Source organism: Triplophysa dalaica, chromosome 5, assembly GCF_015846415.1.
Source record: "Triplophysa dalaica isolate WHDGS20190420 chromosome 5, ASM1584641v1, whole genome shotgun sequence".
Taxonomy (NCBI): Eukaryota; Metazoa; Chordata; class Actinopteri; order Cypriniformes; family Nemacheilidae; genus Triplophysa; species Triplophysa dalaica.
In genome coordinates, this window is record NC_079546.1 from 735,107 (window position 1) to 754,290 (window position 19,184).

Here is a 19,184-nt window from a genome sequence, read left to right on the forward strand (position 1 = left end):
TGGGCGTAGGTCTGATCATACCAAAGTCACCGTTATGTTCAAACCTTTATCTTGAGAGAGGGGGAGAGGATAGAAACACATAATGGACCACTGAATCTCGCTTCTTTCTCAAATCACAGGAACATCATTAAGGGTCATTTGGCTACTTGTGCAAAGTTCTAGAAAAGAGATTCTTTTTCATGTTAACCGTAATTAATAAGCTTGTCTGAGCGGCAGAGAGAGTGAGAGAGAAGTTGTGACAAGTTGTTAGGAAGCTTGTGTTTGAACAAGAGATGAGGAGGGGGCTGTTTTCAGTTGAGGGACATCAATGGGGCAGTTGGTAAAAAAGAGCCTCATTGAAATTCATGGCTTAGTACGTATAGTATTGTGCATTTGGAGAGAGATTGAAAGTCTGTCAGATTTGAATGAAAACGGCATTTGCAAAACTTGACAAAAAGGGAGTCTGGAGATGTGTGCTAGTACTTTTGCGCTTTTGTACAGTATAGATGTGCGTTTTATACCCTTAACGAATTTCACGCATTACATAATGCGGCGACATTGATGAGTTTTCTCATCAAAAAATGCCAGTGACCAAGATTTCGCTCCAAAAGAACAGGACTAGAAATACAATCTGACATGACGTGAGAGGCACCTATGGCCATTGAGCTGAACACACTGCTTCTTGAACTGTAATTGTTGTATAAATTTATATGCATTAGACTTTGAAAGAGGGGTTTCCATTTGACATGGCATTTGGGGCTTTCAGAGCACTTCCTTTAAGTGATGGGTTTATGGGTAACAACACACACACAGATTACTTCTGCCTGATATTAAAAGTTGTCTGTCTCGCTCTCTTTCTCCCTCTCTTTTTTCACATGCACACTTTAAATGACCCATTTTGTCTCACGTTGCCGACTACTGTTATGTGATGTAAGTGCTGATCACTCTTTCATGTTTTATCACTCTTGTCACCGCGGTAATAGCGATGTGGCACTTTTAAAACGCTCAATCTGGCCGAAGGTATTTTATGATCTCTTAACACCTCCAGTTAAAGCACCACCAAACCCCAGTCGGATCAATTAAAGTATTAACCTGGATCTCCAGAAGAAGGGTGACCGGAGCCGCTGCCCCATGATGAAGGGTCCCTGTGAGTTCCTCTGGAACAGGATTTTCTTCTATAGATTACAGCCCTTGTACTGAAAGGTAGTAGGACACCATTGTTGAAACACATATATGTTCATTTTAACTCATGTAATGGATATTATTAGTTTGTAATAATCATAAAAATAATAAAAATCACATATTTTTTGAGACGGCACTCCACTGGTAATGCAAGGTGACTTAAACATCCACCTAGACAAACCACAAGGAGCCGACGTCTTAGCTCTCTTCTCCTGGTTTGACCTTCACAGGGCCAACACTCCTCCCACCCACAGAGGACAACAGCTAGATCTTGTTCGGACTCGTAACTGCACCACTAATAATATTCTAGTTACTCCCCTGAATGTCTCCATTTCTTTATAAAGTTCCCTTTAATATCACCTCCCACCCATAAGGGGCCATTCAGTCAGAACGCGTCTCTGCCTCTAAAAGACTCTGGTATCTGGACACAGCCATGATGCGCCTCCTCTGCCATGTTGCTGTCAAATAAAACAGTTGTCATGTAAACTTGCTACAGTACACCGAAGCTCACAGTACTTGCCCCGCCTCCAAATTATTCTAATTGGTTCACTGCTTTTGGAGCAGATATTGATGAGCAGCTTTCATGTAAAAATATTTTTTTAACTTGACACAGCGTCTTAAAAACGCGGCACTTTAAAAGGCGCGAGCGTAACGCTCATGCACTTCCACCAAACTCGAAAAACAACGGGAAAGTAGCGCATTGGAAAGAAAAAATGTGTTCTGTCTGAATGGCCCCCAACCCTGTTTCTTTCCGTCGTAATCTTGTTCCCTCTCTCCCACCTGCTTTTTGTTCATGGTGTCTTCCTCCTTACCCACCACAAACCTTTACTCATCTCTCAACATTGAGGAAGCTACTGATCTCTGTAGAACCTTAAGATCCTGCTTTGACAGTGGTCAGCAACTACAGACCAATCTTACTCCTGCCTTTCCTTTCCAAGGCCCTCGAAAGGGTAGTTTTTAACCAATTCTCTGCCTATCTCTCCCAGCATGATCTTCTGTACAGTCAACGATCCGGCTTCAAGAAAAGACATTCTACAGATACCGCTCTAATCTGTCATTATTCTGCTTGATCTCTCTGCTGATTTTGACACTGTGAACCACCAGATCCTGCAGTCCACTGTCTTCAAACTGGGCATCTCTGGAACTTCACTCAACTGGTTTGACTCTTATCTCACAGGCAGATCCTTTAAGGTATACTGGAGAGGCAAATCATCCAGATCTCACCTGCTGACAACTGGAGTGCCTCAGGGCTCAGTTCTTGCTCCTCTCCTCTTTTCTATATATACCACCTCCCTGGGTCCAATTATTAAGGGACATGGGTTCTCATACCATTTTTATGCAGATGATACACAGCTTTATTCTCTTTTCGGCCATATTACCCCACCATCTCTGCCCGTGTCTCTGCCTGCCTTCTGGACTCTGGTCATATCAAGACTGGACAACTATAATACAATAATAAAACAACACCTTGTTGGTGATCCTCTCCCTTGCTTACTCCAGCTTTAATCCTCCTAGTAGCATGGCCTTGTTAACTAACGGTACTGTTTAGGATGTTGACAAAATGTTAATACGCTCTCCTACTTGTAAGTCGCTTTGGATAATAACGTCTGCCAAATGAATAAATGTAATATAATGTGTGTGTGTATATTTATGTATATACTTAGTTTATTACATTATCACTAAAAAAACTAGATGTCTGAAAAAAAAGCAAATAAATAAATAATTTAATATATAAAAACTTTAAATACACCCTCCAAGCACAGTATTAAAAGTTCAGTACCTCATTGTACCATACAATCATGACACCGCCTCACACTCTTTTGTACGTAAAATGTGTCGGATCTCCTTTTTTTTCGAAGCTTGATGGTCTTCTCCAGAATCCATGTTAATTAGGCACATGAAGGTGTCCGACAGAAAAGCAGCCCTCTCTCTGTTCAGTCCCGAGAACACTCAGCTCTGTTCAAGAGGCTGTAGAGAGGCTTAAAGATTCAAGAAACCGCCATGTTTCCACGGAGACTCGCTTTTGTGTACATACACATTCTTTGCTCATTGTTTGGCTTTAAGATGTCCATTAGAGGAGCCCAACAGTTCCTCTTTGTCTTTTATTCACCCTTTTATGTTGTCCCGTTGTTTAGGAAGAAGAAAATTTGCTCAGGATGGCGAGAGATGTCGTGTTAGATAACAGGGATATGCTGTGCTGTGGAGATCAGAGAAAAAGGGAAAGACTGAAGAAAGCAGGCGAAATGGTGTTTTATGCTCTTTTTGAGCAAGCATTAAAGGAACAGTTCACCCAAAAAAAAAACATACTTTCATCATTTAGTTTTGTGTGTCTTTATTTTTGTCTGTGTGTGGCACATAAAAAAGTGTGACATTTGGATAGCTTTTCTACTTTCGTATAATAAAATTGAATAGGCAATTCAGTCATGCCCCAAAAAGTACTTAAGCTTAAATTTGTGTCCAATTAATTTTAAGACAGCTCTATCGCATTTCTTTGTATTGCACAATACCAATTTTTTTCTCCTTTAGTGTTTCAAACGACAAAGAAAATTGTATAGGTGTTGGGAACTGTCCCTTTAAAATCCTCAAACCGGTTCATCACTTACACATCATTCTTTAAATGCAACGACTGAAATGAAAGGGGATAAAATGAAACAGAACAGAATTGAGAATGTTTGCTGAACTTGTTCTCCATGGAAAGTGTCTATATGTGCGTTGTCGGCATTGCTCCGTGTGTGAAAAAAGGTCCTGTGGCAGAAACATTAAACAAATTTACACCACTCATAAAAATCATACGCTCATTTCCAAGAGCCTGTCAGAGGAGCGCTTATAATGGGAAAGAACAGGATTGTAACTTTAGTGTCCTCTCTCTGGTTCTCTCTTTTTCGGCAGATGGGATGAACTGTATGAACAAGGACCACGGATGCGCTCATATCTGCAGAGAGACCCCCAAAGGCGGCGTGGCGTGCGAGTGCCGCCCGGGATTTGAGCTGGCGGAAAATCAGCGCGACTGCAAATGTATGTATTTCATTTCAGAGTCATATTCTGTGTTAACGCCAACAATCATGTTTACTGCTTACAAAAACAATTTTTGGTTGCACAGATAGCCACTCCCCAAGTCCGTATTGATTGAACCAATGTCGGTCAATGCTGAGCTGGTACGTAGCTATAAATTACGATGTCCGCATACAGTCGATCCCTTCTGAGTCAATGACACTTGTGTAGATCCTTTTCAAGTGGTATGGAAAAATCCCTCAGTTTTCCCTTCGCATGCCGCAAACGGCGTTCCAATATATAACTCAAAGCAAAGCTGCCAGTGTAATCAGAGCTAAACAACATGTCTACAGATTCGTTTTAGTCTGTCCTCTAATACTGATCTCTTCTTAAATAAACCACTTCTGCCACTCGTCTGTCGTGGGCGTATTAGTTATAGCGCTGCGGGTCTGAACATCTGGAGGACTTTCATCTTCCATTTCTCCTTCCTCTATTTTTAAAACTAGCCGGAGCAAGGTCGACTGACATCCCTGAAACTTCTTTTCATCAAAGGATCACATCATATATTACAAGTAGAAGATTGAGAGTCTTCTTGTCTGCCCAAACATAAAATTGCTTTATTAACATTTACAGAATTACAATCAAATTTATTCTTTGCTTATAAATAACAGTGCCTGCTAAAAGTAAATAATAAATATCATAATTTTGGATTGTAGCGATGTCACATATAAAAAAAAACATTATCCGTTAATTTCTCGGACATTTGCGTTAACGCTAAAACACAGAGCAATGCAGAAAATTCCTGTTTATTTATGCAGTTTACTGTGCCCTGTTTTACAGACTTTTACAGTAAACGTTCAATTTAATTAAAATTATTAATTTGAGACTAAAAGTTGTACTTGTATTTTAAATTGTATGCATGCGTGTATATTTATTTAAGAAGCTGGCTGATTCCCACTTTGAAAATTTCTTGTATTGTAAGTAAAAAACTGGCAATGAAAAGAGAATACTTCTAAATATGAAATATTAATAATAAGGGCATTGCATCATAAAATTGCATTTTGATTATACATTTGATGTGAATTGATGTTAATCATCTCTGTGGTTAAAAATCCATTGGAAATTGCAATCCAAATTTGGGACGATTTTGGACACGCTTGCACACTATCCAATGTGGGATTTAGCCAGATCAGGTTGTGCATATGTGTGTACTTAAAGGGGTATCCATAGTCCTACACTTTTGTAGCCCTCCTCACAGTTGTTGTGTATTGCCAGTGACATGTAACTATGGAAACGGTGGTTGCCAACATACGTGCGATGACACAGACACGGGGCCCGTGTGTGGATGTCATCAAAAATATGCCCTGCACTCAGACAGCAAGACCTGCATTGGTGAGTCTATCACGCACACACGCTCACAAACTGTCTAGCCATTTTATCTTCCTCTTCCAGTGAAGCTCTTAGAGAGAAATATGTAAGTTAATGTCGGTCACAATTTGCTCTTGTTGTATTTACACAATGAGAGAGAGAGAGAGTTGGGGGTGCACGGCTGTTTGAACAAACATTCTCTCCTATTTGTCTGAAGGACTTTTTCTAAGCCTGTCGAAGACTCCAGAGAAAGTGTGTTGGGTACGAGTAGAGAACTTTGGCACGCCTAGAATGAATCCCGTTCAAAGTACACATGTACATTTAAATATAGCATGGCATAACACATCAAACCAGGATTGACGTCAGTAGCAATGAAGGCCAAATCCTAGTAAGAAATCTTTGTAACAAAACCAAATTGCGTCTATAAAAGCACATAATGTCTGTGGTTTGTGGATGATGGTCTTCTCCCACTCGCTTTAGCGGTTTAGCGGCTAATTTAATGATGGAGCGGCCCATTACCTGTGACACCGAGGAGGTCACACTTCTAATTCAGCCATTTATCTTCTCTCGACTTTCTCTCTCTCACACACACACACAGCTTCTGTAAGTGGAACTCTTGATGTATCTTTGCGTATCTTTAAAGTAAAGTTTTAAAGTAAAGTTTACTAGAAAAGTTTTACGGGGTCAGGTGCGAGAGCGATGCGTGTGTGTGTTATGGGTTTGGGAAGATGTGCTTGGTGATGGAAATTTCATGGGTCCAACATCCATCATGGTGGAGGAGCCAGCCGGTCGGCCCATGGTGTTCTGCCATTTGTGCCGAAAGGGAAATCTTAACACGCCGTGCGGGTACGGCTTCATCCAGGGGTAATACTTCAGAAACTGAGCAGGAAATGGTTTGTCTCTATTTCGTTTTATGTCTCATTTTGAAGACAAACGGCCTGCCGCAGGTAAGTTTAGATCTTACTCTTGTTGTCTCAGGGAAGCACTTTTACATCTGTGTGCGTGCAAAGCTTTCCAAAAGGGGTTTTATTTTATTTCATTTGGATCGTTCTTCGCCGTGACTGTGAGAAACTTTAAAAACGCAGAAATTGCTGCGTCAGCCCGTGCAAAGTTTCGTCCTGTTGCCTGTATGACCCAGCTTTAAATAAGATTTAAATTAGTCAGGTATCATCACTCGGAGCATATGAGAGCATGACATCCTCTATGTGCGTGCATCTGTGTCAAGGCTTAGATTTCTTACTGAAACAGAGAAGCTTTGTGCTTTTACGGGATTGGGAGTTTGTAGTTGGCAGGTGGGTTTAGTGGGCACAAAGGGACCTGTGAGTGGTCATCAGTCATCCAGCGTGGCACGTTCGCAGACAGGAAACACATTTATACTCCGTGTTAGACATGTCTTAGCACACAGCGATATGACCGATCAGATCCTCACGCTCAGGCCAAGCTATTCCAGGGAGCTGTTATGACGTACACTCAGGATTGTGCTGACCCATATGTATTCTTTGGCGGGGTTTTTCATATAGAAATCATTGTTTAAGATGTGCCATTCATAGCCATGATTACATCATCAATAGTGTGATTTCAATATGTCTAGACTCTGTGATTTCTTGAAAATGAATTATTTTTATTTATTAATTATTAATAATTTCTTATTTGTGACCCTGGACAACAAAACCAGTTTTTTGGGTCAATATTGAGTTTTTTACATAATCTGGAAGATGAATATCCGACTGAGATACAAACGTTTAATCTGAATGTGCAAAAAATCTAAATATTGAAAAAATTGCCATTGAAGTTGTGAATCAGAGGCACCGAGGAAACCCAGCCACTCACAAAAATATTTTTTTTATATATTCAAGGTTGTAAATTTACAAAATATCTTCATTGGTCATGATCTTTACTTGATATCCTAATGATTTTTGGCATAAAAGAAAAATTGATCATTTTGACCCATACAATGTATTTTTGTCTTTTACAAAAAATGCTACATAAGACTGCTTTTGTGATTCAGGGTCACATTTGTGTTATACTTTTGAATTAGAATTGAGCATTGTTGAAAATAATACTTGTATTGTGTTAGACTGACATTCACACACCAATGCACCCGCTTCATCGCTCACTGGAGCATAAACGTAAAAGTGCATTTTGTTATATCTGCTGACATCTATACACTGGAAAGTCTCGCCTTCCTCTGACGGCTCAAAGCCTCGAGTGAACTCTCCAGGCCTCAAAACTCAATTTTCCTTTCCAGCCTCCCCGGAGCATCACCAAACGGCCGCGGGACGAGAAGAGGAGTTTAGGGATCGATCCCACCACATCTCACTCTTCCTGTTCTTTTCCTCTTCTTCCCTCCCTCTCTCTCTCTCTCTCTCTCTCTCTCTCTCGACCCTTGCTGAGGTCTGTGTGTTTAGCTGTGCTGTGTGGGTCTGGTCTTTCCCTGTGTTTAGTGCTCCTTTAGGTCTCCTGTGTGTGGCTACTGTCATGGGCTCCTCCTTTTCCTTACGCCTTTCTGGTGAAAGTTACTGATTGCCTGTCTTGTCTGCAATTTAAGTGTCTGACTGGAATCAAGTGGTTTATAGACAAATACACCAGACAGGGTTTTTAGGTCGCACCTCTCAATTGCAGCCTGATCAACGGTAGCGTCCCCACCAATCAGAAAACAACATCCCCTCTGACCGGCCGGTCTGTACGGCGGTCCCGCCCCCGCCTGTCCTCTCTGAAAGCAGCCAGCCAATCGCATTCCCTCGACCCCGACAATACCTTCTCCACAAGCATGAGCCAACCCCGTCTGCAACCTCGAATAAACAAAAACAGTGCAAAACTGCCCTCCACGCTCCCTTTTTGTTTTCATTTAGACTGCATCTCTCTTCCTTTCATCTTAGTTGCATGTCGCATGTCTCTCTGCACGCTCTCTCCTCTTTGTTTTCGTCTTCTTTTACTCGTATTGGCTTGTCTGTTTGCTCCCTGTTTTTTCGCGCACTAAGGCACGTGCATGGTTTTGTCAGTGTATACATTTCTTTCTTATTCTGTTTCCTTCATTGGTAAAACATTAGTAGTACCCCTGTGCTTTTTATGGTTCCTGAAGTCACACTAGAGGTAGTAGATTATTGATCAGTTTGTCCTTTGCTCATTTATTTCGTCGTTTGTTTAATCCTCGTTCTCACTCCAGCCTCTGATTGGTGGAGTCCTTTAGTCAGAGCCAAGTCGTGTAGTTCACAAATCCTAAACACAACCACAATACACAAATAATACAGACAGAGTTCTCTAAACACATACTCGTCCTCCAGTCGTAAGTGTTTACAATGATGCAGAGCAAACAGAGATGCAGAAACCTTAAAGGGATAGTTCACCTTAAAATGAATTGTTCTCCATTATTCACCCTTCTTCTCAAAAGAGGATTCAGATCAATAATGATAGTGCTGCTTTTCAATACTATCAATGTGAATCTGAACCAAAAAGAAACAAAAGGGCATCTTTAAAGTATCATAAAACTCGAATCATATTACATTCAGATATGACTTATCAAGACGTTTACATCCATGATGTGCAGTTACGAGAAGTACAAGAATCAATAACGTTTGACGTCATTCATGTGAAAACTTGATACACCATATTTGAATATATGAGAACGCGAGTCTTTCTGAAACCTGGTATCTCCATATTTTATAATAAATCAATCAAAAGTCACCCTTTGTGTTTGTCACTGGGTTTTCTAACCAATTTTAAGTATTCAAAAGTGCAACACAGTCGATTAAAAATAAGTGTTTTTTCCCTTTACTGAAAAACTGGACATAGACATAGGAGGTTTCAGAAGCTACAGAGTTTTTCACACCAAGCTATTTTAGTATGTTTTAGTCATTTTGGAGCCTCCGTCCCTTTCTAATTTCATTGTCTATAAAGAAAAGAAAGACATAAGAGTGTGTAAATAATAACCGATTTGTGATTCTACTTTGAACTATAGTTTCAAACCCAACATCCACTGATCGCACTCATTCAGGATTGGCTACCTTCAGCCTGAGCCCCGCCCTCTTTCGCTCTAACACCCATCTCGCGTATCTGCATGCTCCGAAGCCATTAACCGTTCTCACTTCACGAGCTTGGCCATAGCATCCCCACTCCTTGTTAAATGGTTTTCTGCATTGACTGTCAAAGCCAGTTGTAATGTGTTCCATAGACAAACAGGCAACCAGCGCTGCCCCAGATTCTGTCAATCATTCACCTCTCCGCACGTCCCACCCCTAAACCTCTGTCCTTCTCATGGACCCCACCATGAGACCACACCCTTCTCTCGTCCTTCTAATCTTTCCTTTCAGCTTTGACCCTGTCACCGAGCCTATCTGGCCTTCTTTTGTGTGGAGTCTGATTTCCTTTCATTATCTTCCTCTCTGTCATTCACGATCATGTTTGTCTTTGACGTGCATCCAGGGTCCAAATTTGTATTTGCCAAGCACTAAATTATAGTAACATTAAGTGTCAGCGATTCAATAAATGAAGTTACTTTAGTCAGAACATTTTGTCAGCTGTCTGGCAATCTTATTAGAAAGGAGTGATGTTGATATAATTGTGAGTACAATACTTTGACTATTTGTACCTCGGTGGAACGTTTTCCAGAACTTCATGTGGCGAAATTCTCCTAACTAAATTGAAAATATCATGAATATTTATTTTTATGATTTAACTTATAAAGAGACATAATAATAATTGCATAAACATAAAAAGAAAGACAAATTGATAAAAAATATATATATATTATATAAATAGACTAATTCATACATAAAAATAATTGTTATAATAATTGTTTTTAATTAAACTATAACAAATTTTGACTAAATGAACTAAAACTATTTTTTAATTGGCAGGTTTGGCAAAAAAAATTATATTGGACTTTTGTGCATTTTCTATCTTCTCTCTCCTTTTAATTTATCTTTTCTCTCTCCTCCACCGCTCGTCCTTTCTTTCACTGAGGTACACGAGTGGCCGTTTGATATGGAAGACAAGAACTGCAACGGAAACAGCATCATAACGTCAATATCAGGGCCCGGTTGCAAGAAACCACTAAGGGTAAGAAAACCCATAATTATAATTACTGAGAGGTTTCTTGCAACCGGGCCGGCCCCTCCCATCCATTCCCCTGATTCCCTTACGTTAAGCTCCTCCCACTACTCATGTTCGTGATAAAACTGGTCGTTCTGTTTTTCCCCTTTCGGGAGGTCTCGATAATTCTTTTATTTATCTATTTGTTCATGTGATTAACACTCTAACAGGGGTGATTTGCGCTTCTTCATGGCTTTACGCCTCTTGGCTTTGGTTCATACTCAAACGTCAAGATGGTCGGGCAGCCCGCGTCCAGGCGTCCACGTCGTGCCTGCGTCCGCGAGTGGCTCGGTTTCTGCCAGCCTGTCGCGGGCGTCGGTGGGTGTGGCGCCGGGGGCGGGTCAGCCTGTGCGGGCGATGGACATTGGGCTTCTCATTAACATGCTCCTCCCTGTTTGTCCCCTGTCACTTGTGTTTTAGAGAAAGATGAGGCTGCAATTGAGAGCTCTGAATTCAATTCCACGTCAGTAGCTGATGTAGACAAGCGGGTGAAACGTCGTCTACTTATGGGTAACTCTTTTCTTCCTCTTTCTATGTGTTGCCATGGCGCTTGTGCTTCTACCCCCTTATTAGTCTGTTTGAGTTGCCTTTCTTTCCTTTCCCTTCCTTTGCCCCTCCCCCTAAGGTCACTCGTCGATATATCTGTGTCTGACCCCTACAGAAAATTTGAGAAATGTCCCCTCGTGACAAGGTTCCTTTTGCATTCTCCTCAAACTTTCTTTAATGTTTGCTCTATTTTCTTCTATTCCAACAAACACTTGAAAACTAACAACGACTGACTGCTTCCATCCGCTTCCATTTCCAAAGGAACAGCTGGATGTCTCCGCACAGAAGTCACTGTAAACTTATCATAATGAATCCTCTCACGGTTGCAAAGTTCACTGCATAAATCTTGTGTAGCTGGTTTCACAATTGCATAAGATTTGATCTGGAAGAACATTTGAAGGACTGAGTACTGGACAAAAATGATTTTATGGAGAAAGAATGACCGGAGAGTTGGACCAGAACGTTCCACATCACAGGATGCTGTGGGTTGTGGTGAACCACAGCGAAAGATGCCTGACGGCACTTTTTAACGCTCTATTAATAGTGTGTGTTCTTAAAAAAATGTACTATAGAAATTCAAAAGTATTTAATTGCTATTATCAGAAAAATATGATATTGTTATAATTTAGTAAAAATCTAATATTTTGAGTAGTAGGCATTGTTACAGTAAAAGAGAGTTAAGAAATGGTTTAATTAGGGCTGTCATACGATTAATCGTGATTGATCTCATCCAGAATACAAAATCTTGGCCGTATTTTATGAATTCAAGGACAAATGGCTGGTGTTCTTGAAGCTTGTGAGTTATCTGCTCTCTCCAGATGGAACAGAATCTAAATTTGATCCTGCATTTTTGTCTGCAAGACATCTATAAACAAATTTAATATCATTTATTACATCTAGAAGAAAGAATAAACGTTGTGTTTACATAACATGTGTCTGTGTACTGTGCATTATAATTTTGTATTTATAAATACACACATACACGCATATATTTAAAAATATATATATATTAAATATTAAATATAAAAAAAGATGAAATATAAATAAATCCATCAAAATATTTCGTAAAGATATATTCTATACATGTATGGGTATGTGTTTATAAATTCCAAATAACATGCACAGTATTCAGACATATAATGTAAACACAACTTTTATTCTTTATTCTAGGTGTAATAAATTACATATAATTTGGTTATTGATTTCTTAGGATTGCAAACTGAAATGCAGAATAAAATGAAGTTTCCGTTCCTTCTGGAGAGAGCAAATAACTCCCATCAAACAACTATCAAAAACAAGAGCCATTTGTCCTTGAATTCATGAAACACAGCCAAGATTTTGTCAGGCAGACAGAGAACTTGTAAAATATTTGGAAGGACATGGCAAACACTTATTTTTAAGACGAGGTAACAGAAGTCAGTTTTATTAAACCATCATTCTTGAGTGTTTTTGTGCTCGGTGATGTTGTGACCAATATGATTATGGATTCAACAAATTTGACGTCCTGTTGGGTCGAAAACAAATCCAACTAACCTTTTACAGTTGTATATATCATATGGCAGATTGCTGGTATTTTAGTTTACATGCATTGTTTTCTTTTCATTTCTCTTTTTATCACCTTCCTTTCTTTGTTTGATAATCTTGGAGTGTCTTTTTTTGGTTTGTGATATCACTTTTTCCTCCTGTAGCACAACGCTGCATTGAGAGAAAACCAAACATCAACTTTCCAAAATCACTTCCACACTTCACCGAGTCTGCACAGCTCTCTCTAACATTCCTCATTGATCTGAGGTGTAATTATTTACTGCCCTAATGGGTTTTATTTCTTAAAAACCTATTTTAACAGGTGTTCCGGGTTTTGAAGACACATTTTGGATGGACCCACGATGTTCTTAACTCTATACTATGTACAGTATATGATCTGTTTATGTATAACTCAATATCCACTGTGTAAGGGGGTCAGAAAGTCTGATCTTTTGGACACATTTGGTCGTTTGATTACTGAATTAGTAATAGACAATCTCATTTAGAACATGTCTTCATTCTACATTGTACAGCGTGTACAGATGTCATTTTTCAAAATCTTAATTCTATACAGAACCAAATAAAACCAAGTGCATTATGTACAATAGTATACTCGGCTTTAACTAACCCCTATATACAATATAATCTCATACAACATGATCATTTTTAACTTGTATTCACACTGGATCTCACCATGAAGCGTTCGGAGAAAGTTGTCGACAAGTACCATCACCGCCACACTCGCTGACCTCATTATTTTCCTCCTATAATATCCTATTCCAAGGGTCATGATGCACAAATGGGCCGGTTATGATGGATTCACACCGCAAGCTTGCCTTCGCTTTTGAGTGTTTGCGCAAGTGTGTCCGTTCTCTTACACAGGAGCCACAGGAGAACGTTAGATTTGACACTCCGCGCTCCCACTTTATTCCGCCCTGCTGTCGCAGCCGAGGCCAACAGCACCAGGATGTGACCAATCCTGACAAACTGAACTGGAAACTTGGTGTCAGAAAGAAAGCTCCCGTTCCCAGAGACGGGAATAACGGGCACACCGGACGAGAGGGAATCCAAAAAGGTGTTGTTAAAGGTGGTCACTTAGCAGCGGGAGAGAATTTAAGGAATTGGATCTAAATAAACTGCCATGTGTCAGGCACATGTGGAACGGGATGCGTTGACCTCCAGAGCGCGATCCAAATAAACGTCACACACACCTCCGGGCAGCTGTCTCTCGGCAACCGAGCGTCAGGAATGGCGGACAGCCAAGTCTTACCACCTCATCGGATGGTGTGTGTGTTTTAATGGAATGTGAAAGCTGTTAAGGGCTCCGAATCTGTGTATCTGTGGAAGGCCTGTGTGGTTTTCTTCAGGAGAAGGGACTCTTTTGAGTAGTGGGGTGAAAGGCGGGCGTTCGGTCAGAATCTCTCCGGTGTGTGTCTACAGTACAGGCTTGTAGTTTTATTTGGCCCTTCGCCAAAAGAAGCCGGCGTACTCGAACATGACGGCTTAGGAATCTGTAAAAATACACATCCATCAATCCGAGGATGCCGCTGCTTTGACCCCGCCCACTCAGTTAGCCACGCCCCTTCAGAACCTCGTGCAGGTTAGAGAGTCCTTTCACCGTGGGCTTAATCAAAGTATTTGAATGTTCCGTGTACATGTCCCAGGGCGAAGACGGTCCAGCTGTTCTTCGAGGCTTTAGACGCTCAGCATTAGAGTCTAATAACAGGGTCTTTGACATGCTTAATAAATCATTAACAGAAATCCTCTCACCCAACCCACAAAAACTGTCCTGTTGAGGATGGAGATCTTCGCTCTTTTGTTTCCCAAACCAAATTGCCAGCGGGTTTCCGCGTTCGACCGGCTGAACCTTCCAGAAAGCACATGGTGGCTCAAAGCAAAGAATCTTGTAACTGTTCCCAAATGGAAGGAAACGCCATCTTGGCTCAGATGGACTACAGAAATGTGCCATTGTGATAAACTTGCTTAACCCAGCCATCTTCATAGTGTTATTGACATCATATATTCACCCTAATGTCATTGCAAATCTGTATGACTTTCTTTCATCTGCAGAACATAAAAGAAGATATTTTGAGGAGCGTTGGTAACCAAACAACCCCAATCAGACCCCATTTACATTGGATTGACAGAGAACCACAGAGGCATTTTTCAAAATATCTTCCACTGAAGAAAGAGTCAAAAACTGGTTTTGAATCACATCGGGGTGAATAAATGACAACAGAATACTTATTCTTGTGTGAACTCTCAACACAAAACAGTATTATGTGCATCCTAAACCTTCACTTCCAATCCAAAGACTAGACTAACCAACTCACCCTCTTTTTCCCTCTCCAGGTTTTCCCTCACATTCACATCGTCCTTAGGAAAAAACTCTAGTTCCCTTTGTCTCCGTTTTTTTTACTGCCTCTTGTGTTGGACGGAATGTTGTGGTCAAATTACAAATGCGTCCTATTTTTTGAATGCAGCTATTTTCATGTTGTTGTGTTTCTTCCTCTGTCATAACCCTTGCCATCTTCTAAGTTCAAGGTCAGTGCGCTGGATTTCTTCGCTATCAAATCTAGCAATGTTAACACAATCAAACTGTGATTCATTTTCAGATGGGAACTACACCCACTGGATTTCATTATTTGCATACGCCTTTCCAAATATTGTGACGATCAAATTCACAGAATAACTGCACATCCTTATAAAGATCAACATGGTTAAAGCTCAAGTGTGTCATTTTTTCTTAGAATAATGAATAATGCAAGAAAGACGATTGTTCTAGAAAGGTTTCCTGATCACTCTGGTCTTCCATTGGTCGGACATAATTAGACCCACCCCAGTCTCACGCCATTGGTTGAGCCAATGTTTGAGTAGTCGATAATATTAATGCTGTATCTGCATAATAAGCAAACCATAGATTGAAGAGAATGTACACTTTACAGCTTTAACTATGTGCAAGAACTTTTCAACCTGTCAACAAGCATTTGTTGCTGTTTTATTTTTTAATTGTGTTTATGCTGCCTTACTCCCTCTCTCTGTCCCGTCCTGTGTGTGTTTTTTTACCCAGAGACCTGTGCAGTAAATAACGGCGGTTGTGATCGAACATGCAAAGACACGGCCACCGGGGTGCGCTGCAGCTGTCCAGTGGGCTTCACCCTTCAACCCGACGGCAAAACTTGCAAAGGTCAGTGTGCGTGCGTAAATGCGTGCTGTTTGTGTCTGTGTTTACAACAAAGACATCTCTTCTCCCTCTGTGAGCTTCTGAATGTCAGGGAGCAATTTGAGACTTCCTGTTTTTAGACTTCCAGGCCCGGATTAAATTGGAGACACATTATACAATGAATTCTTCTCCTCGAAATGGTCAGGTATCACCGGGGCGGACGTGTGATCCCACGCCAACACCGACCCTGTCGTGTGGAATGGGTGGATGGCGGCCGTGTTGTTGTTGCTTTGGCCGCGAAGCATTTCTTCCGAAAATCCTGCTTTGACGTCAATGACCGGGGGTTTCAAAGTGGGGCTGCCGCGAAGCGATCTAGGCATAGGGTGATGGTGGGTTCTCTCCAAACAAACACAGTCGAGAACTCTCTGACCGGACCGGGGTCCAGTGGACCTGCACGATGAAGTCTTCAAGAGCAGTCGCTCGCTTTGCTTGCTGAAATGTGACTGTGAAAAGGATGGGATGGGCGATTTACATTGGCACTTTAACGTTGAAGGCCTGCCACCTGAAGTTCACTCCAGGAGACTTGACAATTTTTTCATATTCCTGGGTGGTTGCCATCGCGATGAGGCATGGTCATGTGACTGTTTCTTCAACAAGGAAAAGAATGTAGCACGTATGTGCGTTAAACAGCGCAGGCGGCCTTGTCTGCACCATACAGCAAACCAACCACTGTTTGAATAGTGAGGCTGTCATACAAAACTTTATACGCACATGTACACATAGAGCGCCATCCTGAGGTTGAGTTGATAGGTTTGACAAGTACAATATTGTGTTGACAAAACAGGAAGTTCACACTTTTACGAAAATGCGTTAGCAATAAGATGTAGTTTACATCATAGCGATAAACAACATGTTAACGCACTTGCTATTGCTAGTCGAATCAATGTAATATTCTCATGCATGTTGGATGTGATCCCCATTTTAGAATACTCCAGAAATGTCTATCATATAGAATAGAATATAGACCCATATTAGGCAAATATTTCTATATGCCTCAGGTGGAAAAATATGTTGAATCCCCCCTCCCCTAAAAAAATGAGTGCTTTACATTTAAAATTTTTTTTGTCTGATTGAGATTTTAATAACACCTTATAGACTTTCACTAAAGGATTTTAAAGCCAACTGCTATTGTTAAGACTTATTTAGCCTTGTGTATTCTTCTTGAGTAAGTATGAAGGCGACAGGGCCGCTGCCATGCTTGTGTGCTTCGCCGGCACGAGGTGTTATGTTGATCTCAGCGCACATACTGTAAGATGGATGTTGGTCTGGTTGAGCTGTGACCCGCCCTAATAATTAGGCCCGCCTGAGGGGTTCGCCTTCATAAATCCAGTCTTTAGATCTGCACGGTGACATGCAATTAATCACACTCTCACACATACTTTTGCGGTAAATTATCACAGGTGTGCTGTGCCAGTGACCGTTAATTACTACCTGTTAACTTTGTAAAAATAGCTATTCATCAACTATTCATTGGTAGCAAATAACAACAGCCAATCAAAGTCAAGACACGATATAGACTATAGGACATCATACTAGACTGCAGTTGTGAACTTTTAGTTAGGTAGCAAGTGTGCATGAATGGCGATTATGAAGCGTCAGTCTGATTGTCCTTTCGGTGGAAACAACGGATGGGAAGATGCCTTGGATGTAAAGCAGATTGGTCGAAATTTAAGACACGCCCCAAACCAGGATTAAGAGAGTTTAAAGTCCCCGTGAACTTGAAGTCGCGATCGTTTTAAACACATTTCCGAATTGAATTGAGTTTCTAATGAGAACAATAGTGGGTCGTCTTTCTCTGCGATTTGATTGGATTTGGTTAAAACAGTCGCTGCATTTTGAAATGAACTGGCAGCAGACTGACAGTTGAAGGGGAGGAGCTAACGGATGCTCCGCCCAAGCCGTCTAGCATAGGTCATTTAAGATGGATAGGACTGAAGTTGATTTTCAGATTTTAACTGAAGGTTATGAGGGCACACAAATAAAAAAATCGAATGACCCACATAGATTACTATTATTATTTAAGATGCTTAAACTATTTACAATAATCACAGCAATATATCATGAAAAAATAAGCATTGTTAATTTTAATTTCACTGGGACTTTAACAGTGACTGCACATTTTTAAGTAAGCTTGGTCTAAAGTATATTCCTTATTCATTTTCTCTTTCAGAAAGTGTTTTAATAGCTTGTAATATTTATCAAACCACCCTTTACAAGATATAATAAAGGAACTCTGTTGTGTCCAATCGGAACAATATTTTCATGTCTGTACAAGATTGCTTCCTTCACTAGAAAGACTGCAATAGACAATAACAATTTTGTTGTGGACTAAACATTTTAACAGACTATTTAACTGATGGTAAACGTGTGAGATTAAAGGTAGCCACAGATCAAAGTGCAATAATGATAGGTGTTCAGCTTTCCCATGTAATCGGGATGTAAGTATGACACATACGAGAAAATACCCTGCCGTTAACATAATAAACCAGGCGACTACAGTTGTACCAATGTTAACCACAGACTAAACAGAAAGAGCACATCATATAGAGATCATACTTCTTATAACTGTGTGTGGGTGTTTAAATGTAAAATTGATTATAACGGGCATTTTTAAATAGCCAGGATTTGATAAAAGGTCCTTCCTCTGTGATGACAGACAGGAAAGCCCAAGCGGCACGATGACAGACTCAACTTGATCGTAGAAAAAGACAGATGAGCGTACAGCGAGCGAGCGAGAGAGAGAGGTGTGGGTTAGGATAGAGTGATTGAAATGACTGTGAACAGCTTCCAGATGTTCGATTAGAAGGTGTGTGGACATGGTGTCAACGAGAGAAATGAATGATGGGAAGGGAGAGGTCTGGTGTGTGTTGATGCGGTGTGTTTCAATGGTTTTATCTGAAAGTTAGAATTGCTTTTGTGTGATGTTTGACATGACAGAACTGATAGGCAGATTTTCATATTCGCAAGTTGCTAAATGATTATATGTGAAAAATATACGCTGGTTTCCGCAACATATGTCCCATTGAAAGATGTTAAGGGTTGTAGAACAGTCTGGTGTTAATCTCGATCTCTACTTGCTCTTACCCTGACAATGAGGTCTGGCACAGATCTGTTTGTATTTTTGTACGTCGAACCCCGGAAAAAGGCAGCATCACCTCGGATGACACTGGCCCCGGCGGACCCCCGGTCGTTTTTGCATCTGAAACCACGTTGGTTTTTCCTGGCGGCTTCGGAGGGGCAGCGGTGATGTTATTATGCGGCGAAATCCCTTTATGAACTG

General features: G+C 40.7%; 1 protein-coding gene across 5 annotated transcripts in view; it reads left to right on the top strand.

Annotated features, from left to right (window-relative positions):
• The window catches only part of scube1 (signal peptide, CUB domain, EGF-like 1), a 54,039-nt gene that overhangs the window by 21,433 nt on the left and 13,422 nt on the right, over window positions 1-19,184 (top strand). For 3 of the 5 annotated variants that reach the window (XM_056748044.1, XM_056748045.1, XM_056748049.1), the window contains 4 exons: window positions 4,051-4,176; window positions 5,428-5,544; window positions 11,032-11,121; window positions 15,752-15,868. In XM_056748044.1, the coding sequence (XP_056604022.1) occupies window positions 4,051-4,176; window positions 5,428-5,544; window positions 11,032-11,121; window positions 15,752-15,868 (450 nt within the window). The remainder of the gene's footprint in view (window positions 1-4,050; window positions 4,177-5,427; window positions 5,545-11,031; window positions 11,122-15,751; window positions 15,869-19,184) is intronic. The other 2 variants (XM_056748047.1, XM_056748046.1) reach the window with 1 other exon arrangement.